The sequence below is a fragment of the Telopea speciosissima genome, chromosome 2 (genome assembly GCF_018873765.1).
Source record: "Telopea speciosissima isolate NSW1024214 ecotype Mountain lineage chromosome 2, Tspe_v1, whole genome shotgun sequence".
Taxonomy (NCBI): domain Eukaryota; kingdom Viridiplantae; phylum Streptophyta; class Magnoliopsida; order Proteales; family Proteaceae; genus Telopea; species Telopea speciosissima.
In genome coordinates this window covers 77,944,892-77,969,444 of record NC_057917.1, presented here as the reverse complement: position 1 = coordinate 77,969,444, position 24,553 = coordinate 77,944,892, and the positions used below count along the sequence as shown (strand labels likewise).

The window sequence follows — 24,553 nt, the reverse complement described above, 5'->3', positions numbered from 1 at the left end:
GGACAAGTGGCATATAGAGTGCATCAATGAGTGTCGAAACGGTCTCGTACATAGAGGGTAAAAAGGTCATTTCATGTGATGAGAAGAGAGATAAACGATTACAGAATTTTTTCCCTTGATAAATAAGAGAGATTAAAGGATTGAAGAAAAGTTGAAGGGCTTTTCCCATGGTTGAGGGATGATGATATATATAGAATACACACATTTACTAATTAAAAGACTTCCATGTAGCCAATTAGCAATGCATGTACTAAGTACTACCTTCTCCTTAAAAATAAGTGTAATTAAGCCAAAATTTGCTACATGGAAACAAGATAGATGTTAAGAAACAGGTGGACCCCTTATTGGGCCGCCACATCTGAAACAATGTCTATTATTATACTTGTTTATCAAAAAATAAATTAAAAAAGCAACCTCATAAAAATAGCCTATTATTATCTTATATGCATGAACATTATGGTAGACATGATCATTAAGAAGCAACCTAATCAATCAAGTCATTGTATTAAAGCAATGATACCATCATAAGGTTAATAGTGTAAGGGTTTAACCCTAAAGTTTAAGCCCTCAAGGTGGTCCAGCTAATGCCTTCCTATCAAGATCAATATGGTTAGAGCTAGAGATAAAAAAACCCACATAAGTAAAGATTCAAATTTTTGAAACTCTTAAGAGCTTAAAACACTCAAACCCCACTTTACAACATTTTTTTCCAAAATTAAGTGTCTCTTTTTGGTGACAATTGAGAGTGTTGGGCTACATAGTCCCTTCCATTGCAAGGATCCAAGGAAGATGGTGGGGGAAAGGGAAGAGAAATGTGTCAAAAGGTAGTGTGAAAAAAAAAAACCCTATTGACTTTTAGATCCCTAAGGTTGACACTTGATATATGGCTTTTTTACCCTGAAAGGTATCACTAAGAACAAAACACTAAAACCCTCCCTCTCTCTTAATACAATTAATGGCTTATGATGGGCTCAAGGAGAGTCAATGGTTACACAGACTCACTTGGTGTCTGCTTGTCTCCTAGGTGGCATGATGAAGCTCTTGTTCCTTTCCTTTTGCCTTCAACCCATTTGGCATTTTTCCTCAAGGGTGCATGAAATTAAGAGGTTGGAGCCCACCATGGGCAGGTGCACTAAGGCATGCCTTATACCACCTTGCGTGATTTTGCAAAATTAAGAAAGGTGGAAGTCTCTTTCCAACCCTAGAGAGGGGGTCCCAAGCTTGGGTGGAGAGGGTGGACCCACTTGTAATGCACCACAAGGAGGAGACCTAAGAGGGTCCACTTAGGTGCACAAGCATGTTTCTCTAGAAATGTGTGACTTTGCGTGTATTTTACACCTCAGCACCTCTCTCTTGCTCTTCTTCTCTCATTAATGGTGGGGTCTTTTGAGGTCCACACATGATGAAGGGTTCTAAAGGTTTGCATTGATTAAGGGAATTTGGGACCAAGAAGATAGAAGATGTTCATATAGCTACCCAAGCCTGATGGGATGCTCATGTGAGAGTAAATCTTAATATCTTTATCACCAATTATGATAGATTTTTGATAACATTAGCTATGATTAGTAGTGGCTGGCATTAATTAATTAAGTATATGAATTTAAATGTCAAAACCATAGAAAAGGATGGGAAAGATTCCATGGCTTAGACAAGCCATATATATGTCATTCATCATTGTCAACACCCCATGCATGCATGCATGCATTTCCTTTTCTCATATCATTCATCTTACACAAAGTCCACCCAAATTTCAGTTTCTCAACCATTTCCTTTTCTCATTTCTCAGTTTTTTCTCACTTCTCACATCATTCATCTTGTAAAGTCTCCCCTAAGTCCTCTATATCTCTCTCTCTCTAAATTTATTATTTTTTTTAAAGAATGAAAAAAAAATATTGGGTCCAACCCCACTCACAAGTGTGTAAATTTTGACCACATGACAAGAAACTAAAGCCATCTTTTCTGAAAATTGGAGACCAAATAAGACTTTAAAAATGATACTCTGGAAGGAAGAAAGTTTAAAACATGGTGTGAAGCATGGCTCCCATAGACTGTTCTGTATATGAATCCTTTCTGTATATGAATCCTAAATCTAATAGATTAGATCAATCTCAACCATCCATGTGGCAAAATATAGAGATGGAGCCACTTCCAAGTGTCTAGTTAGTTAAGAGACTCGGTCAAAACACCATATGGGACCAATATATTCAGATAAGAGAATCATATAGCTTGTAGAAAAAAAAATGAAAAATATTCCTACCAGAATCGATATGATTTCAGGATTGAAATTTAGTTTTCAAATAGAAAAAAAAGAACCCATCTATGTCTTTGGATTTTTGTGAAAATCATTGATGCAGAGATAATTGGAATATCCCAGATTTGAAGTCAATAGAAGACAAAAGGTCCAATGGTCAACTTTTCTTTTAAATAATATTACCCAAGACCCCAGATTTTGAAACCCCATCTATATATGCCATTGCTGATATTGATTAATGGTTACAAGGGAGGATTTCTAGTTTCTAGATTCATTAGTAACTTTTCCATGGATGTGATGGTGGTTACTAGTTATACCAACTGGGACTGTTGACCCAATCTGACCCACTTGGTGGGATTGATGGTTGGTGCATGGTGAGTTGGTGACCAGTTTTAACTTGGACCTGAATCATGGGCCTTTTGGGCTTCAAAACAAGAATTGTTAAATGGGGTAGCCCTCCCCCCCCCCCCCCCAACCCCCCTTGTTCTGTGTCCACAGGCTTCAGGTGATGAATTTACTTCTAGACCTCATGATCCTCGAGTAGCAGGGTTCAAGGATTATCCAAAACCAATATCCTGGTCTTGGTGAATGATACCTATAGAAGTGTATGAAACCCTAATAGGTTGTTATTCATTATTGATTAGGTCCTTATGAAAAGTATGCAAGCTTTAGAATATATGCTCAGATCCATGGATGCCTCATCTACCTAACTTTTAAATTCCAGATTTAGTGACCAGGAGACAAGACCTTCTCAGGGTAAAGTGACTTCATCCAAGATGACAGAAACTGGAATGCCCCATTAATGCTATTTTAGATATTAAAACTTCTTCACATCCATCGACGGATAAACTCATGAGTTCTTAAGTCTCGATCAGGAAATCTCGCAAGTAAAACAAATCTATTATAGCAAAAAGAATGAAAGATATGGGCAATTTCCCCATAAGACCTAAACTTTTGTGTGTTGTTGTGGAAGTGTCCATGAGATAATCCCAACAAAATCAAGAATCCATAGGTTTATCAAAAATATATCAGTTCTCTTCCATACATGTAATAGAAAAGAGGAATCAATATGACATGCCCTTCTATACTGTGAATGGATTAAAAGAATCTGGGCAACCTCATTTCTAGGCATTTGAAGTGATTAACTGAGACTCAGTTCAGTACAAGTACTCATATGTCAAGTTTCTACATTCTACAGACCTCATACCAAAAGACAGTGGATCTTAACCAGAAGAACCATGCAAGCTAGAAACCAAGTGATCATGAACCAGACTGTATGGAATCCCATCAATACCTTGGCAGTGGTTAATAAATGGTGCAATGAACTCAAAACCATACCGAATCACAATGTCCATCTTGATCATCAGTCTGAAACCATTTCTTCTCCAGGATTTAATTATCAGGCTCCAGCATACACGTTTAGCTTGTTATGCATATTTTATTTTAAAAATTACAAGTGTTGAATATGGTTATAAAAATTGCAAATCAAGATGGTGCACTAGGATGTTGGTTCCAGGTGCAGTTCAGGGTTGGCTCAGGATACTCTTCTTTAGTTAAGATGTGCGCGATTGCAAATTGAGTCATGCTAGAGTGGCAAGAAAGGCCTCTTCTGATTGGATGGATGGCCAGTTGAGGTGGACTAATTAAGTCTCAACTAATTTGTTTTACTTAATTCTCAATATTTACTAACCAAAAAAAAATTTTGAGAGAAAAAAGGTCACCCAAAAGAACCAAAAAAGCCAAATCACTTGGCTTCTGTTTGGCTCCTGCACATTTAGTGAGGTTGGGTGGTTATTTCAACACTTGAGTAAACTGATTGGGTGATTTCTAATGGGTGAAAGTGGCACGCATCCCTCCCAATTGCTACTCCATATTACAAGACAAACGTGTAGCATCACACAAACACATATACAGATGCATTACAAGGGACTGCTAAAACTTCCTACAAGAAAATTTTTATCATCTCTCTCCCTACAAACAAATATCAAATGACTAGAGGAATATCCATTCCATCTGCACAAACACACCACGGCCCGAGCTCCTAAGTTAATTGCTTGAGTCAATTCTGCAACCTTCCTACAAATTACCTATCAAAAGGGCTATACATACTTCAGATCTGACTACTCCTATAAGCTCAAGAACATGACTTGTACTGAACCAGAAACACCAAGACCATAGTAGACCCACCAGGTACCAAGTTTCCTGGCTATTGTTCTACGTAAAATCATCTTTGCTAGGCCCATTATTTGCTTCTGTTTGTTGCAGTATTGCCACAGATGCGGTTATTCTAAGATGCCCTCTCTGAGGAAGGCTCTTGATTTTTGTCACAGTTGTGATTGTTATTTGACTGTGGTTCATCACATGGTGTTCCCTCAAGCTGCATCTCTTTATCCTCAGTCTTAGAATTGAGAAACCGACCACCACATCCTCTAGCTCTTCTCATGGCATGCAAATGTCGAGATTCATGCAGGTAGGGCTGCAAGATTGTTTGAAAAAACATCCCATTAGAAACCTGAAAGAAGAGACTGTCATCTCATAAAAAAAAGGTAAATTTTAGTGCTGAAAGGCAGTAGTTCTTCTTGACTTCTGAGTCATCCATAGTGTCTTAAACAAGTTTTAAATCATTCAACAAGGTATTTTTGAACTAAAGTGCAAGTCAAATACCGACTAAAGGATGAGGAACGAGGTCCAATACACTTGGTAAGAGTATGCTATCAATACAGGCCATGGACTACGTTCAGGTTATATACTGCTGTTATTCAATCTTTGGTTGCTCTTTACACATCCTCTGCAATTCTGGTTCACTCCTCTGATTTATGTCGGGATGTGGGGAAATTTATAATTTAATCATGGTTTTCTGAATGTTTCAGAATTATACATTAAGTTCTCGATCTGTTTAAATATGGGCTCTTAGTTCTTGAGCTGTGGCTAACTAGTTTCAATTCTTTAATCAGTTTTCTTAATTTCCTGTGGAGCCTTTAAATCTAGATTTATTTTTATGGAAAAATCTGATCAAGATTGTTCTCTTAACTCCTTTTTTTTTCAAAATTTTCTGACTCGTGCTCATAACCAAAAATCAAGTCTCATGAAAAACCAATCATCTTTTTTTAATCTTTTCTTTCTGTTTGGAATTAATTTCTTATAAAGAGAGGAGGGGGTCCACCTGCAAGAAGCAAGGGGCCACAAAAACCATGCCTCCCACCAGTCAACTTGTTTCAGTCAGTAACTGCTATATTCAAAACTTCATTTAAAGAGCTCTAAGAAGAAAGGAGCCACACAAAATCATTCCCTCCAAACCAGTCAATCAAATTTATATTTACCACTCCCTTTGAGATCTTTTCCCTCTCAACCCTCTGTTCCTGCATTGAACAGATTTAAGCAGAAAAAGCGTGGAAAGCAATATGTTTCAGTAGCATAATCTACCAAACTTTACTGAAATATATACAAATAGAAGTTCCATCAAGCCTTGCACCATTTGAATGCTATGAAAAATAATCCTTAACTTAAAAGGCTAACAGTTAAGCATTGTATCAGCATATTGGATGAGATACTTATATCATTATTCATGCACTGAATCTCAGGAAATGAAGGTTATTGTCTTCCCTGTATCAGAGTCCCTATGAGCAACTAAGCATAGTATCTAATTAAGAACTCGATTAGAGAAAACTTGTGAAGATATAGAATATAAAAATAAAAAAGCAACAAAGTCTGAGTCTCCAACTACCTTCCTAGACTTGATCAATTTGTTTTCTGACTCAGCTTTTGCACGGGATTGTCGGCGACGCAAGATACCATGATATTGCTTAGCATTCACATAAACAGGCTCTTCAACTGCATCTGATGGCAATGGAACACCAGGTTGAACCGCAACCAATGCAGGTTGAATCTGAAAACAGTGATAATCAAGGATGTAGAGTAGATTCATGTGTTAATGAAACATAATCCTACAGCTTTAAGAAATTAATAAAAGAGCTGAAAAAATACAAAGTATAGCAGCAGAAAAAGTCGCGTACCATAGGTTGTGCACCATATGTGGCAAATATGCTTCTATAGTAAGGATCTGGATACGGGTAAGCAGCTTGAGCCTGTAACAATTTCTGCTCCAATTAGTTTAGCTAAGGCTTCACACTTGATTTACGAATTTATTGAGCCTAAAAACAAGTTGAACTATCATAAATTCAAACTTCTCAAACACAATTGAATAATTAATTAGGCATGCAAAATTTCAAGCACATTGTTTGTGTCAAGGACAATGTTCAAGTTAACACACTATATTTTTGAACCACTGTCCTTGGGGATTCAAGGGGAATAAGAGTAGAGCTTTTGAGGACAACTGATATGCTCCTTTCCATTAAAAATATTTAAGAAAATACAATTGTTACAATATCTACAATTCTTCTTCAGTTCTAGAGAACTAATCATGAAGGTAGTTTTCATTGTGCATATGAAATATGTTAATCCTCCAAAATATCTGATTCTAACAGAATCAATTTAAAGGGGAACAGGATTGCCCATTTCAAGAACTTGTGAAAGCAACCAGATAATTAAGTCAATTTCCTAGTAGTGGTATGAAAAATAATTTTGGGAGAATACAAGAGCTTTAGGCTCATATGTTTTTTTAGTGGATGGACATTATGAGCTACTGTAAAAATGTGTATGTAATTTCACTAAAAAGAACACATTCTAAAAGAAGTTTTCAACAGTAAGAATGTTATTATGACCCCGTTTGTTTCACATAAAATTTTAATTGTTTGTTAGAATGCTATAGAATTGGTTGTAATTTACCCAGGATATCAGTAAATCCCTTCCTCTGGCAAGGCTCCAAATGTACAAAGGTATTCTCTCCCTCTTCTTTCTCTTTCTCCCTTATTTTTTCTCTGAAAATCTGCCTCTGTTCCTTTTTTTTTTTTATCACTCCGTACAATCTCTCTTGAAGGACCCAATGCAGCAGTGCAACTGGTGCTGAATCTCACAACTGCTATCTCAACACGTCCGCTTCGAAAAAACCAGTTACAATTTGATTCAAAAGACCAGAATATCACGATGGGCAAGGTGCAAACTCTCCTTTAAGCCCCTGATGATGCAGTTGCATTCGACATTAATCCCGTACGGAGGTCTTTGTCCAAGCTTAGGAGGCCCATAAGGTGCAGGTGGCAGTCCAATGGGCTGAAATTGGCCTTTGATGATTTATATTATAGGTTGGGCCTTTTTTTTTTGGGTTTCATTATAGTGGGCCTAATTTATAAGTCCAGAAACTGGGGATAAGTAAGATGCAGGATTAGTAATTAAGTGTCTGAATTAGATTAGGAAACTTGAATAGTAAGATAGAGTTCTGTTTTGAGTTTATATACTTTATTAAGTGTGTGACTACGATTGGGAATCTTTTTATGAGTCAAATTAAGAACTTTAGGACTTTATATACGTAATACAATCCCCCATCAATTAGAGATGATTTTAGTAAAGAATATAAGTTATTTTTCAAGAGTTTTGGTGTTGTGGGCAGTACATACAGGATTGGTTTCCTAAACCTGATTTCTTCTATTCTCTTCTTCTTTTTCTTCCTCCTAAGAAGTCTCATCTCTTTGCCCTCCCCTTCCATCGATCTGATTTCTTAAAGGACGCAGTTGCTTCCTTTATCTTAGCTCTTATCACAGATTTGATCATTGGGCCTGCCTTAGATACCTATGTTTTCAAGACCAGAGTCGTTTTCCCAAAAAAATAAATTGCTATTTTATTCATAGATGAAGGGCAAAGTGAAAATTGTTTCACGATCTGTGGTGCAGAAGTTATCGAAGACCAATGAAATCATCCATTGAATCTGAAGATGTTGTTTACACTGAATTTTTTATTTCTTAATATTGTGATAATGCCCATTGTGAGATATTTGAATCTTCCAAATGCATCATTAAAGTGGGTCAAGAGTGGTTGGAAGCATAGTTAGCAAAAACGGGAACGGAAAAAAAATGGAAACGGACGTATATGTTTTAAACAAAAACTCCGAACGGACAAGGAACAGCAAAAAAAGGAAACAGATGGTACGGGTTTTAAACAGTGTAGATTTAAAAAAAAAATAAAAAAAGGGTTGGTATACTCATATATTGAGGAATTATTACCTGAATACATGCATCTAATGTTCAAAACAACTATAACATCCAACAATAATGCATATAAATTTCACAACCCATTAAAAGTTTCAAGACACATCATCCAATATCATCCAAAATATATCATCCAACATCAAATCCAAATTCATGCACCATACCAAAAAAATAAAAAGTCCAAAGTCCTTTTAAGCAATGTGGATTGGCTATGGTGTTGTTCATTGTTGTCAATACAGCCAACACACTCCGAGAGTGATGCATGTTCAGTTGGAGTCGGGAGTCATCGCTTTAGAAACTCTTTTCATTAGATGCATCAGTTTGTAGCTCAATTTCGGGGTCCGTGCATTGAAATTTTGTTGGAAGGTGATATCATCAGAAATGTAGCCCTTCGAGTCAGCTTTACCTCAGCGAAGGAATTAGGTTGATCAGAGTTTGGGAAAGAGAGAGAGAGAGAGAGAGAGAATTGCGTTCAACAAGTCCAAAGTCATAAAAACACCAAAAAAGGGGAATGTGTTTTAAACATCTTTAAAAAGAAATGCTTGGCATTTTCCCTTCCTTTCCCGTATTGTTGGGAAACAAACGGCAAAACACGTTTAAGCGATAAAAAAACAGGAACGCCGTTTTAAATGTGTTTTTGCTAACAAAGGTTGGAAGCACTAAGTGGTGTCATTGATTGCGACAAAATTTTCTGTACCTTAAAGCCTTCTCATCTACGACAGAAGTTTTACTTTTCGAGGACTAGTTGACGAAGTATGCTCAAAGCCAAAAAAGGCAACATTAGCAACCCAGCCACAAGAAGAACCACAAATAACAGCAAAGTTAGAAAAGAAGAGTGTAGTTCTTGACATGGATACAACCCTACTTGTTTGATCCCCTTGCAAAGAACATGAGGTTGAGCACATCAACTTCGTGATTCCATCACAGTTCTTCGAAGAGAAAGCTCCACGACTTGAAGACTACATTCTTGACATTTGTGAGCTACCAGAGTTCTATTACAGGCTGAAACAAGATAGACATCATACGAAGCTCATTCTTTGGCTCTACAAAACACATGAACGAGTTTTTTTTAACCCAGGGGGGATTGATAAAGTTGCATTCGACACTACTCCTGTATAGAGACCTTTGCCCAAGCTTAGGAGGCCCATAAGGTGCTGGTGGTAGTCTAATGGGCTGTAATTGACCTTTGATAGTTATATTATAGGTTGGGCCGTTTATTTTTTGGGTTTCATTATAATGGGCCAAATTTATAAGCCATAAAGTGGGGATAAAGTTAGTACAAAAGATTAGTACTTGAGTGTTTGAGTTAGATAAGGATACTTAATAGTTAGATAGAGTTTTGTTTTGAGTTTATTTACTTTATTGAGTGTGTGACTGCGATTAAGATTCTTTTTATGAGTCCAATTAAGAATTTTGAAAGGTCTTTATATGTGTAATACACTCCTATCAATTAGAGACGATTTGAGAAAAAAAAAATGAGTTATTTAATAGTTTTAGTGTTGTTGAGTAGTGCATATGGGATTGGTATCACAAACCTCATTTCTTCTCTTCTCTCCTCTTCCTCCCAAGCAGATCGATCTCATCTCTTTTTCCTCCCCTTCCATCGATCTGATGTCTTCCCTTAACAACGCATATGCTTCCTTATCTCATATCTGATCAAAGATTTGATCATTGGGCCTGCTTGCATCTGAGATCCATAATTTGAATTTTCAAAATGCATTACCTGAAGCATCCTTGCCTTTTGATTGCCTCAGCAACTAGTTTAATAAGGAGCTTCTTGTGGATGCAATGTTGGGGAAGAAGTTGCCTCAAGAATTTGGGAAAGAAAAGGATCACAAACGAATTCTATGTGACTCTCAGGTTGATAGATGATCATATCATCATACAGACGAAGGGTGTCAATCGGTTCGGGTTCGGTTACGGTTCTAATTCGGTTTTTCAATACGGTTCCAATTCAGTTCTCCAATACGGTTTCAACTCGGTTCTCCAATACAGTTCCATTCTGCTAGGCTGTCAATTGTTGTTGCCTTGTTGTGTTCTCAAGAAACTCCATTTGTATAAATAAAATGCTCACAAAACCTTAGAAGAATCAGAAATATTCATAAATAAATAAAAATCCCAAGTGAATTCTCCACTTTCAGATCTTATATTTTAGATTACCCATCAATAAAGTCAGAGAAACACATCAAAATTACAGTTCCAAAAGGAAAGGCAACACCATTAAAAAAAATCTATATAGGGTTTTGGATTTAAGTGCGGTATACAGTTCGGTTTCGGTTCAAACCGACAGTTTTTGAACTAAAATCGAAACCGAACCGAACCGAATTTATTCAGTTCGTTTAATTCGGCTCGTTTCAGGTTCGGTATTCAGCTTGGTTTTGACACCCTTAATCCAGACAAGGTTTCATTGTCCAGTTATGGTTCTTGAATAAGTTCATTGAGATGAGGAGTTGCAGGTATATTTTGAGTGTACAGACATTGAAAGAAGTGAAATCAACAGCTCGTCTAGTTTTTCATAACGGGCTCTTGGAGTTGGATAAGATTGTGATTATTAGAACCAAGAGGAAGTTGTGACATTAAGGGGAAGGATGGAAAGAGAAGGTGAAATTGAGAAAGAAGCAGGAGAAGATGGTGGGGAATGGAGAAGAAACTGGGCAAGGTGCCAAAAGGCTTCAACTAAGATTGAAGAAAATGGAAACATAGATGATGCAATTTAAGCTGCAAATTTTACAAGCCATTTCACATAAACCTGTCTGCCCCACAGAAATATTTCCCTTTCTTTTACTAATTTCGGATGAAACAGGCAACAGAAATGCAAATTTTAGAATTTTTAAGGAAAAAATTGCATATGCAATTATGCAGTGGATACAAGTGCTGTCTAAATATGTTCCAAGGATGTACTTAACCCCCACATACAATACCCCTTTATATCCTCACCATTTGCATATATGTGACTTCTTATTTTTAGATCTCCATCGTCCTTCCCTCCCCTTGCCAAATAAGTTTTCTACAATTTCACTGTCTCAATTCTTTTTCCTGGAGATGCCCTTGGTTAAACTTTGGACAATAAAATGTTCTACTAGTTCCTCTGTTTCTTTTTTTTGTTTTTTACCCCTTTTCGTTCCGAATTAATGTAACTTCAACATTTATCCTTGTTTTCATAAATGTTAAAAACTTTGGGTCCTACATCTGTATATGACTGCACATTTTATTTTTCAGTAAAAGTACTCAAATTTTTTCTTCAGAAGAGATAGTTATATATTAGGAACTTCACTGTTGTTGAGGGTCATTTCAGTACAGGTGAACTTTGAGATTTTTCAGGCTTGGCTATCTGCATCACAGAACCAAGAAGTTTTCTAGATTCTGGAACTTTTATTGCTCAGGAGAATATAACTTAACAGCTTAACTGGGAGGATGAACAGGTAAAAGTTCCAGACAAGGTGCAAGGTCTAATATTTACACACTTTCCTATATATTGACACTTCAACTGATAAGATACGTGAATATTGAACTTAATTTGTTGTTTTAGAAAACAGTACCACAGCATGTCCCACTTCAACATGTGACGGCGCTGTATACTCGGTAGGTGGGGATGTCACGCCTGCATTGACAACTCCATTTGCAGCAGTGTGCTGTTCAATTTGTGGTTCTGATTGCTTTTGCTGCTCCTCTGCTACATCTTTATCTGGTCAACAACAACTATAAAACTAAGAAAGTGTATATAAGTGCATCATAAAATTTTCATCACCTCAAAGGTTGCAGTAGGGAGACATCTTCATTATGCAATATTCTCAGTGCAAGAGAGAAGAAAGAGTAGAATTGTATTATTTAAACCAGTCTAAAACAACAGATATTATTGCAAACAAGATTTCCACCTGTCTAACACTTGGCAAGGAAGAGAACTGAAGTACAAAAAGGTTGCAAAGACAAATATAACTATTACAATTAGGAACTGCAAGAATCAAGAGTGTCCATAATAAAACAAACAACCCAAGGAGGGAGAGAAGGCAAGGAGGTATACACACACACACATGTATAGCTTCTAGGTATACAGCAGCTCTAGCTTCTAGGTCCTTAAGTTTAACATTTAAATCGATGCATCGCTTCCCTAGAAAGAAACCTGATGGTTACTGATCAATGATAAGGACATACTAAATGCTTCTTATGGGGAACAACAACTCCTATAAACAACCGATTTAAACAAAAGTTCTTACATATTAACGCACAAAAGTTTAGGGCCCTAGTTAATGTTGTTCAAAACATGGTTTGTTCAAGTCTTCATTTTGCACTAGCTGTCATTCAATATATGTGCATTTCGAAGGCTCTAATTTTTGCAACCATCCAAAAGAACCTCAATACAGTCGTTCAACAGTCACACCAAAAATTTATGTTCCTTTTTTCTTAATTTGGTTATGGGGCATATCTCATTATGTAGAAACCTAAATTTGTGGTTTAGTCTTCAAGTGGGGGTGAACAACAGATATCCATACAAATACAAAAGAGGACAAGCTTCTGAGAGATATACCAGAATTAGATGATTGGTCATGCACAGAAGAAGTCATGGTCTTCCCAACAAAACTCCGTTCCTTATGTCAAAATTTGCAAGATAAAAAACAGTGCTTTGATGTCAATCTGATAACAGAACATCAGTTATAAATCTGCAGCCAAACCCCATATTGCACAATTAATAACACAACCAATCCAAACAATCCCACTGACCTTCAATATGTAGATCATCCATTCCTTCTTTGAGACTCGAAACCACTGATAACTGAAAGATGAAATTTGTTAGCCTAAAAGGCAGTCCATATAATGATAATAAATAGTAATAACCTAAAAGATATAAAACACAATTAGACATGTTGACTTAGATTACTAACCCTAGTAGACAGACTTAAATTACTAACCCTAATAGACAGGCTACCATCCACTGAAGGGAAAAAAAAGATACTGTACTTAAGTTGACATAAGAAATATGCTGATGGGAAGAAAGAAGCATGATAGCAACGGAGAAGATACAAGTCAAAATAACAAAAGACACTTATATATAGGAAGAAGAAGAAGATATTTAGTTTGAATCATAGTTGTCACGGCGTCACGGCGATCCAAGTCGGTGGAGGGGTGTCACGTCGATATATCGACATGTCGCCCGCCATGGCGTTGCCATGGCGAGCATGTCGACCATGTTTTATTTTTATTTTCTCTATTTTTAATGTGTTAATAGATGTATACTCAAGCCATGTTTTATTTTTTCTCTATTGTTTCTCAAGTTTTAAGAAGAAAATTCAGAAATCGAAGAAGAAATCGAAGAGGGAAAGAAGAAATCGAAAGAAATCGAAGAGGGAAAGAAGAAATCGAAAGAAATCGAAGAGGGAAAGAAGACAGAAGAAGAAATCGAAGAGGGAAAGAAGACAGAAGAAGAAATCGAAGAAGAAATCGAAAGAAATTGAAGAGGGAAAGAAGAAATCGAAGAGGGAAGAAGAAATCGAAGAGGGGGGGGGGGGGGGGGGGGGGGGGGGGGGGGGGGGGGGGGGGGGGGGGGGGGGGGGGGGGGGGGGGGGGGGGGGGGAGAGAAGGCAGAAGAAGAAATCAAAGAGGGTCGCCATGGCGTAGGTCGCCATGCAGCCCTCTCCAGCGCCAGGACGCCATGACAACTATGGTTTGAATCCAACTAGTTGCCCTCTTCCCAAGCAACAAACCTATTGGTATGAAAGCAATGAGAATTCAGAAGATGGAAAATGAGAACGAAGTCAAACAAACAACCCTGCAAGACTGACTTTCTTCTAGTTTCTTTCCCTCACTGTTGATCACACAAAAGTTGTTTCCTGATATTCATGGTAACTACATAAAAGTAACCACCCACTATTTCTATTGTCTCCTCACAATTAGAGACAACATTCATAAGTTCACTTTCCACACCCATCCCTTTGCACATTTTAAGACCCGGATGCTAGTGGTGGTAGTTGAATTTGTATTTAAAAAGAATAGGACTCTTGTTTAGTAATTTGTTATGAAAAATGGACCACCATATCATTGAAGCCTGACTAAAAACATGTCTGACAGTTAAATTTCGTTTTTGCGAGCCACAGAAATCTACAACCTTCCAAATCCATTCCAGTCGATACTAAAAATATGTGTGTTTCAGAAATGCATGCTCTAGAATCTAAAGCTAAGCGTCACCAGCATTCCTCAACAAATTTATAGAGCTGAATTCTTTTTTGTAGAAAATCATATGGATGAAATTACAGTGAAACATAGGAATACATGGTGTATCATAGCTGAAAATTTTGTTAAAAATCCAGATGCATTCAATGGCATTGGAAATAATAACAAATTATTCAATACATAATGAAATGAGGATACAAATACATCCCCATCAATATCCACACGTTCTGCCCATGTCTAAATCTTTGACTGTAGAATAGAATTCAATACAGTACCAGATACAACATCTTCTTTCTTTCTTTTCTTTTCTTTTTTTTGTGTGTGTGTGTGTGTGTGTGTATGGGGGGGTGAAGTGGGACTGGAAGTAAAATCCATATAAACAGAATCAAAGGCAAGCAACATCAACTTCACCAATTGCTTACAGTCGCTGGCAATCACAACAGATTTCCAAAAAAACCCAGTACATACTACCTAAATCCATTATCTTCTTTAATTTTACTAATACTGGAGACCAAAAATTATGCTTCTTCATTCAGAAATTAAACAAACAACAAACTCTGCAAACTCCTAATCGGACTTCCAACCTTTCTGCCACTTGCCATTAGAACTTTATTAAGCACCATTACTCGCACAAAACAAAAGAGAAGCCAAAAGAATCCAATTTCACTGTTCTCGTCACATCCAATTCAAACTACCAATTCTTCACAGGCTCGGACAGGAACCAAACCAAATCAGCCTGTCTTTCGACGGAAAAAGCTAAATAAGATACCAAAACGAAAGAGAAAAACCAAACCAAAAAAATAAATCTCTACGATAACCGACAAAAAACACGAAATTAACAACTAATCAAACAAAAAATGCAATAAATTGTCACAAATAACAGATTAACAGAGCTACACACTTGCATGCGGCCGCCAAATCATTCAAACGCTAGAGAATCAATGTAATTCAACCCGCAGCGACATACTGGTCAGAGAAATAACGACATGCAAACGAATTTCATTGCTGGAAACAACAAGAAATCGAAGATCAGAGCAAGAAATCAAACAAACAAAAAAAAAAAGAAGAATTGACGGCTAAAGAGAGACAAAGATTAGGGTTTCGTTCTCTCCAAAGTCCCACCTCACAAGATCGCTCCACACGGCTTCTTCGCTCCACTCCAAACTGCTCCCTCGGGAGAGAACTTCGAAACGGATTTTTTCAACTTCAACAGCGTACTTGATAGCATCTATCGGGATACCTTCGCAATTAAAATAATAAAATTATATATTAATACTTATTATTATTTTAATTATTCGAATTCTCGATTAATATAAATAAAAATTACAATTTTTATAGCCGTTCGATCTTGATGCTCGGGTAATAAACCGTAGGATGGAGATGACACGTTGATCGCCTGGAGAGAGAGTTAGGGTTTACTGGTAGTTACCAATTATCGGGCAGTGGGGGGGAGGGAGTCTTTTATCCACAAACGTAGACGCCGGGCTAGTGGGTCCCAGGGAACGACTGGTTAGGATCTAAGGTGTCGGCTGACCGGTGGTCACAACGAACTATACGGATTAGCTGCCCGGACTGATGACATAGGATATATTTTTTTTTATATTTTGTTTTATTTTACGGTGGGCTATGGAGTTCATAGGTTCCATTTTTCTGCTTTTTTAATTATTCTGTGCTTTGACTTTGTGGTTGACAAGAGTTCGTGCAAATACCACGTGTCAGGTAAGTAGTGGTGGTTGTAGCATCTGAGGACCTTAACGATGGATGTTCCTTTTCTGGGGAGAACAGGGAATGTAGTATGCACCACATATAGGGTATATGAGAGGACGTTTACTCATTGCCACTACTTTTATCAGCCAAAGGCGACCGTAGGGTTTTGTCTGTTCTTGGATTGAATGGAAAATCATCCCTTCTCTATCTCTTCTCTCTCTTTTCTAAAAGGGCGGCTTCCCATTTTACTGGGAAGAGATTTATGTGTGATAAAAAATTCCTATGATAGACCAATGGAATCACATAAAAGAGCATCACACTATTTCTACATACAAATGGACTTATATATCGAGAAATAGCGTGTTAGGAAAAGCGAGTGTGTGTGAGAGGATCATAAATACTGATAGTGTCTATAGACTTTTTCCATATTTTTTTCATTAAATTGAGTTCTTTGTCTAGTTGTGTAGTCTTTGCCAGCACCTCCCTATGCCTATCTCTCTCCTCCCTCGATAAAAGGTAGATATGGCATTTCATTGGAGAGGAGGAGAGATAGACACAGTCAAGTGTGAGTGTACGCTATGCAGACTAGTAGTGTTTTTTCTCTCTCTTTATGCATGTTCACATTCGAACAGAGCTAGGGGGAATGTGTTATATGGAAAATAATCTAAGCAGACGGTGTGGTATGAAATCTCCCGAACTAGGCCAATAAGAGCAAAAAAGAGTCTCAAACAAATTTTAGATATATAAGGGGATCCACATGTCAAGGAGAGAGTTTGTGAGAGGACCGTTTTGCCATATTTTTTCTTTTCTTTTCTCTTAATAATGTGGACAATAACTTTCTTTCCTAGTATTAATGGAAATATAAGGTACTTATGTTGGATTTTTATGGTCACCAAGATAAAAGGATGTGACACATTATGGTATGGTTCAATCAAATTGATAACAAATTTCGATCAACTTTTTTTTCTAGGAAAAATCTGAAGAAAACCTTAGAAATTTTTTAAAAGAATATTGTGCAATTTGAATATCCATAAATCGATCCTAGACCCAAAAAAATAAAAATAAAAAATCTACCTCTCATCCTCTTTTAAAGAGCACTTTGGTTGATAAATTATAAAGGTACCCAAAATATTCTCAAGAATATCTCTATCATGTATCTTGTTTGGGATTTTTCTTACTGATAAAAAATATGTTGTTTTTTTTTTTTGGTCGAAAGCAAATTTATTGAAGAGAACGGGAGGAACTCCTGGTGTCTGAGACAGTAACCTCAGCTAACCAGGGATCAGAAATGGGCCAAACCATCCTTCCCGAAACAGATAGGGCCCTCCTGGCAAGGGAATCTGCAATAGAGTTAGCAGCCCTTGAAATAAAGACAAAACTACAAACATCCAAATAAGACACGATGTGCCTAATATCTTCCAGGATCGGTGCCACCTTCAAATCAGCCGGCTTCAACGGGTCCTGGAGATAAGAAATGACCTGCAAACTATCACTCTCTACCATGACCGAGAGAGTACCCTCAGAAATCGCCTCCAACAGACCCTCTCGAATAGCCAAGGCCTCTCCAATCACAACATCATCAAAGGAGAGAGGGTTGGAGACTGCAAAACGGCATTTTCCTTCATGATCACGAATTAAGAAACCCACACCACTCCGCTTCAAGACCGGGTCGAAGGAAGCATCACAATTGATCTTAAAAACACCAGTCGGGGGGGGGGGACCAAGCCATGAGAGAAGAAACATTACCAAGCACAGAAACAGTCCGAGAAGAGGCTTGGTTGTTGCAAGCATCCAAGAACTCACCACAAGCTTTTTGGGCTGTTTTTACAACTTCCTCCCCTGTCCAAGATCTGCTTCCAAAGACCATGTCATTCCTAGATATCCACAGGTACCACAAAACAAAGCAGCAAAGCGCTGTAATTTCCTTGAAGCTAATTTTGCCGCGAGATAACAGGGACCCCCACCCATTTATAAATTGATGGAGTTCAAGGCTGCTGTCACCAGATATTAAAGAGCTTAAATTGCAACCAAATCAAATGGAACAGGCGAAAGTGCAGTGGAGCAGGATGTGATCAATTGACTCCTCAGGTTCACCACACCTACGACAATGAGTATCAATAGGTATATGACGTTGGTGGAGCGCAGTAGCAGAGGCTAAACCACCCGCCACAGCTCGCCAGATAAAGGTTCTAATCTTGGGCATGGTGTGGCTGGACCAAATTTTCTTCCAAACAATAGATGGCACAACCTCCCAAGAATGTGACTTCCCGGAAGAGGGAGCTGCTGCCTCACGAGCCTCTCTTTGATTCGACAGTAGGTGATAAGCAGTCTTCACCGAATAAACACCCTTCTTGTCAACACCCCACAACAAGGTATCATCTCTAGGAAACATACTGAGCCGGATTTTCATTATCGCTTCACGATCACTGGGGTGGAAAAATTTTTCAAGGATCTCTACCTTCCAACATCTGTTGGGCTCTTCGATCAACTCCGCTACCACTTGAGGGGGGTTTGGTTCAGCAGGTGGGTGTTGCACCCGACAGCCAGGGAGAGAGGGAATCCAATTATCCGACCAGATTCGGACTGAGTCACCCACTCCAACCTTCCAAACCAGACCATCTTTCAACACTTTTCGACCTTCAAGGAGACTCCTCCAAGCCCAAGAGGGGCTAGCACCCAATTTAGCCGATAAGAAATCTCCATTAGGGAAATATATAGCTTTCATAAACCTCCCCCACATCGAATCTGGTTCAGCCCAAAGTCTCCAAGCCATCTGAGATAAGAGAGCTTTATTTTGTAAACTCAGATCTCGAAAACCTAACCCACCTCTTTCTTTATATCTGCATAAGCGCCTCCAAGAAATCCAGTGGATTTCTTGTTTACCTGAGTCATCCCCCCAGAAGAAATTAGAGGCTTCCTTACGAATCCGAGCATGGTGAGAAGCGGGAAGTTTGAAGTGGGAGTTGGTGTAATTCCCAATGGAGAGAGCAACAGATTTGAGCATAATTTCCTTCCCCGCATGAGAAAGCAGTTTTTTCTTCCAACCAGAAAAATGACGCCCCACCTTATCTGCCAAGTCCTGGAAAAGGGATGCTTTGGAGACCCCAAAATCAACAGGTAATCCCAAGTATTTAGACGGACCCTTGGTATAAGATACTTTCAGAATACGGGAAAACCACCTCTTGAAGCGACCCTCCACATTAGGGCTGAAGGAAAGCGATGATTTCTTGAGATTTATGGCCTGCCCGCTAGCCCTACAATACAGCTCCAAACAGTCCTTCAAATTAAAAACTTCTTGCAACTTAAGTTCAGAGAAAAGACAGCAATCATTGGCGAAGAGGAGGTGTGTCAAAGGATCTGTTCTATTCTTCACACGGACTCCTTTAATCAACCCTTGGCGATTAGAATGGGCAATGACAACACTTAAAGCTTGACTACAAAGAATGAAGAGAGCCGGGGAAAGAGGATCCCCTTGGCGTATGCCACGAGAAGGAATCACCTTCCCCTTGATAGCCCCATTGATAATCAACTTGTAGGAGACCGAACGCAGGCAATTAAGAACCAAAGAAACCCCCTTTGTATTGAAACCAAACTTCAAGAGAATTGCCTCAAGGAATTGCCATTCCACCCGATCATAGGCCTTCTTCATATCTAGCTTTAGGGCCATAAACTTCTGCTTCCCCTTCTTCTTCTTGTTGATGTAGTTGAAGAGCTCATGGGCCATAAAAATATTATCTGAAATGAACCTCCCTGGGACGAAGGCTGATTGAGTAGGCGCCACAAGCTGGTCAAGAACAACTTGAAATTGGGATGCCATCACCTTTGTAATAATCTTTACTACCACTGGGCATAAGCTAATTGGCCTATAATGCTCAGCAGCAGAAGGGTTAGAGGTCTTGGGAATCAAACAAAGAAGGTTTTCATTACAATCCTGAGGTAACACCCCTGAAGTGAAGTATTCAGACACAAAAGAAAACAAGTCTTGATGGGTAAAATCCCAGTATTTCTGAAAGAAAGCTGGGGGGAGACCATCAACACTAGGGGCTTTAAGCGGGGCCATGTCAAACAGGGCCGTTCTAATCTCTTCAATTGTAGGGGCAGCACAAAGCATAGAATTCATATAATCACTAACCTGGGGTTGGATGCAGGCCAACACATGACCAAGGGCGTCTGGGTCCAATCCTTCAGTCATAAATATGTCATGATAGTAATTATTCATAATCTGATAAATCTCTCCCTCTTCATGAGTCCAGCTACCATCCGCCTTTTGAAGCTTTAGGATCCTGTTGTGACTGCGATGCTGTATGGTGGTCATGTGGAAGAACTTAGTGTTCCTGTCACCCTGTTGCAACCAAGTAATTCGAGATTTCTGCCGCCACAACTCCTCCTCTCTTTCTAGCTCCTCATTGAGGAGCGCTGTAAGGGTCTCCTCTTGAATAAAGAAATCTTCCCCCATAGGCCCTTCCTGTAGTTCTGAAAGAGCTTGTTGAAGGCTACTTATTTTCCTCTGAATGTGCCCAAAAGTATCACGGTTCCACTTCTTGAAAACCGGTTGGATGCCCATCATCTTCTGGTGAAGGGTAGGAAGAGAGGAGGTTGGAACTGGATTGGACCAAGCTGTCTCAGCCGTGGGTTTACAATCAGGGTGCCTGAACCAAGCTGATTCAAAACGGAAAGGGCGATTCCCCTGACAGCGCCCTCCATCAGAATCGATAATAATTGGAGCATGGTCAGAGTTCACGGTTGGTTTCACAAACACTGTAGCATCTGGAAAGGACGTCCTCCAAGCGACATTAGCCAAAGCTCTGTCCAATTTTATTCTAATGTTGGAAGAGCCTTTCCGTTTATTACTTCAGGTATAACAAGGACCATGAGAGCCAATGTCCTCAAGTGCCCAACTATTGACCATCCCCCTGAAATTATCCAAATCTCTCTGACCATTGCGGTTGCCCCCTTTCTTTTCATACCAAGCTAAGAAAGAATTAAAATCTCCGTAATAGATCCAATCCGCATGTCTACCACACCCAATGCGAGAAATGTGGTCCCAAACCTCTTGCCTTTTAGCTTTAATTGGAGCTCCATACACAGAAGTCATGAAGAAAAGGGAACCATTGTGTAAAGTAACCTTTGAATCAATGATATTTTTATTCGAAAAGAGTACATCAATAGTGACCGAGTGGGTCCATAAGAGAGCCAAACCCCCCGAAGCCCCAGCTGCATCGACTGAAAAACAAGCATGCATTCTCAATTTCTTACAAAGACGTTCAATCTTCCCCTTAACAACTTTAGTTTCTATCAAGAAAATAATTCCTGGTTTTTCCATACGTGAGAGATGAACTAAAGAACGAATTGTCGGGGCACTCCCCAAACCCCGACAATTCCAGCTCAGGATTTTTCATTGACCCCCGTGGTGCTGTATCTCCCCAGTAACCACGGGTTCCAAATATAAAAAATGATCTCCACTTTCTTGGACCATCATACTCTCCCCATCTGCAGCCTGCATGCTCTTCCCAGTACTAGAGACTTGTTCTTGAGTTATGTGATCCAGCCTTGGGCGCTTCAGCTTTTCATTGGGCCGTGTAAACTCTTGAACCAGCTCTCTGTGTCCAGGACTGCCAAACTCATGAGTAGAAGATGAGCCCGCAGTCATATTGGAGGGATTCTGGGTTAGTTGTAACGGGTGGGTAAGGGAAAGAGGTGGGTGGGTGGGTCGGGTGTGGAGGTCAACATCAGATATGGAAGGTGAGGATTTGGGGAGAGATTGGTTTATTGAAATGGCGGAGATCTGGGGAAGAAGCGTTGACAAAAGTTTGGACACGTCAGGGTGATTTAATATGGGATTCGTGGCTAGGATATTGGATAAGTCCAAATTTGGAAGGTTAAGTTGGTTGGGGTTAATTGGTTCATGAGTCATTGATTGGGGAGATAATTGGGTATTGTGCTGGGTATGGTGAGTGGAGCCAGGAAAGGAAAGAAGATTGCTAATTGGGATTGGTGTAGGATTTTGATGCCCAAATTTTGAGGAAGAAGGATCCTATCTGTTGTCACCGTGATGTCCTGCCGGCGTGGAGTTGGCCGGAGATACAGAGGGGGTACCAACTGAATTGATGTGGAGGGAGGGACTACCTTCTATCAACCTTGCGTCAGGGGTGGCTGCTCTCGTTCTCGGGCCATAATGGAAAGCAGGGAAAGCTGGGCAATTAGAAGCTTTAGGGCAACCATGGGTAGTACAGTGAACTTGTTCAGCCTCAAACAGTACCACACATCTTCTAACTTCATGGTCGAGCATTCCACAGAAGTAGCAAAAGCATGGCAATCTTTCATATTTAACAATTACTGTAATCTTGGCACCTGATCTACGTTTAACAGTAACTGAATGTCGCAGCGGTTTGGCCACACTGATACGCACCCGAGAGCGAATGTATCTAACTCTTGATCCAAACTGGATTCCTTGAATCAGAGATATCTGTGAGGGTTGTCCAACCTTGGCTGCCAACTACGATCCTATTTCCAGGTTAAAAAGCTCCAAGGGTACATCGTGAAATTGAACCCAAAATTCTGTAGAATCAAAACTCCAAACCTGATCTTCATTCCATGGCTCAAGAAGAAGAAGGTTACCACCCACCGCCCAGGGCCCTTCATCAATAACATTGGTTAAGTTGATCTTGTGTTGAAACTGAAAACGGTATCTGTTATCCTGAAGAGGAGTAACAGAGATCGGAAACCTTGGGTTCCAAGCATGCAATAAAGCCTCAGTAACAGCCTGGCGACCAAGCAGATATTATTGTTGGTAGCAAGACTCTCCTCTGTATCTTCTGCCAACGATAGGATATCATCGTCGTCATCTACTTCTGGATTAACCAGGTTGGGGTCAAGTGGAGGAAGAGGATCCACCGGACTCTTAGGATCACCATCCATGCTACGCTTCACGGGGAGGGATAGCTGAAAGGGGCAGCACATACACTGACGGAGCTATGGTCACGTACTCAGACGGAGAAGTTTTTACTGTAAGTGTGTGACTATTGTTACCGTTGGATATCCAGAAAATGCTATGAATGGAACACATGTCAAATTTCACACTCAAATTTAATCAAATACATTTTATGCATGGCCATGCTTCCACATATCTTTTAACCATCCCTATATGACATGCATTATTCCATATCCTTGGATATTTCAAATCTCTATTCTACTATTATAGCAAAAAAAAAAAAAAAAGGAAAAAAAATATTCTTCCACTTAATCAAATCCAGTTATGCTAAAACTTGATTTGTAGTACCAAATGTGATTGCGTACAGAGAGTCCAAAGGTTATAATTAGTAAAAGACTCAAATATGAAAATTAATTTTTGTTGACAAAATTTAAGACTGTATGAAAAAACCAAAATCAGAGCAATGTCTATATAGCACTTTCAAAGAACAGTAGCAACTTGCAAAGAAGATTTAAGACGGCTTCCTAAATAAACGGACCCATCATCGATTTATTTACACCAACCATCCAATAAACCATATGTTGAACATCGTCAGTTGCAAATTTACTAAAAATAACCCCATTTTTATTAAATAAGGGAAAAAGAATGATGTTTGGTCACACACCCCTACACCCAAACACATGGGGTAGTAAAATGATCACCTTCCCCCCTAATGTTGGATGCCTAAGCACCCGTTGGCCTCTGCGTTGGCGTAGGGGCCACATGACCAATCAGTTTTCTGTCTACCTAACATTATTCTATTGCTCGTAAAGATCCTTAAAAAGATGAAGAATATATTATATGGTAGAAATATTATTCTTTGTAGGCTTACAAAAAAGATTAACATACATTTTAAAAATAACAAGAAGAAATTCTTGGTTCCCCATGTCCCAGTTTCAAACCAGAAAATAAATTCATCTCACAGTACACATTTAACAATCAAGAAAGAACCTCCATAGAAATTATAAAAAAATATAAAAATAAAAACTCAAGGGAAAACCTTGCCTAATTCCCAGCGATGATTCAAAAGAACCAAAACTACTCCCAACAAATTTAATAGAGAATGAAATAAATGACAATAAATAACAAACATAATCACATCACTAGAACCAAAAACCAAGAAACTCAAGAATCTCACACAAATACCATCAATCCAACCTGTTATAAACTTTCGACATATCCAATTTAAAGGTCACCAATCCAAATTTCCTTAAGAAAACAAAATGAGAAAAGAACCCTCAAAAGTAGTGTAGCCCTTGCACAGAGACACAAAAGGGCACTCCCATGAATTATGAGAATCCCACCCTTATTGATGCTTTGGCGTGCCTCTCTAGACTCTAGGTACAAAACTTGGTTAAAAAA

The 24,553-nt window shown here is 38.9% G+C and overlaps 2 protein-coding genes across 2 annotated transcripts; both read right to left on the bottom strand.

Annotated features, from left to right (window-relative positions):
* Positions 1–4,080: 4,080 nt before the first annotated feature.
* LOC122652680 (nuclear transcription factor Y subunit A-7-like) lies at positions 4,081–15,754 on the bottom strand. The gene is made up of 7 exons (XM_043846489.1): positions 15,637–15,754; positions 13,069–13,120; positions 12,875–12,981; positions 11,889–12,034; positions 6,265–6,336; positions 5,976–6,137; positions 4,081–4,727 (listed from the first exon to the last, which is right to left on the bottom strand). Exons 3-7 carry the CDS (start codon positions 12,909–12,911, stop codon positions 4,539–4,541), a joined length of 606 nt encoding a protein of 201 aa, XP_043702424.1. The 5' UTR covers positions 12,912–12,981; positions 13,069–13,120; positions 15,637–15,754; the 3' UTR covers positions 4,081–4,538.
* A 1,688-nt stretch (positions 15,755–17,442) lies between these two features.
* Positions 17,443–18,088, bottom strand: LOC122651156. The gene is made up of 2 exons (XM_043844475.1): positions 17,968–18,088; positions 17,443–17,822 (listed from the first exon to the last, which is right to left on the bottom strand). Exons 1-2 carry the CDS (start codon positions 18,086–18,088, stop codon positions 17,443–17,445), a joined length of 501 nt encoding a protein of 166 aa, XP_043700410.1.
* Between the last annotated feature and the right edge of the window lie 6,465 nt (positions 18,089–24,553).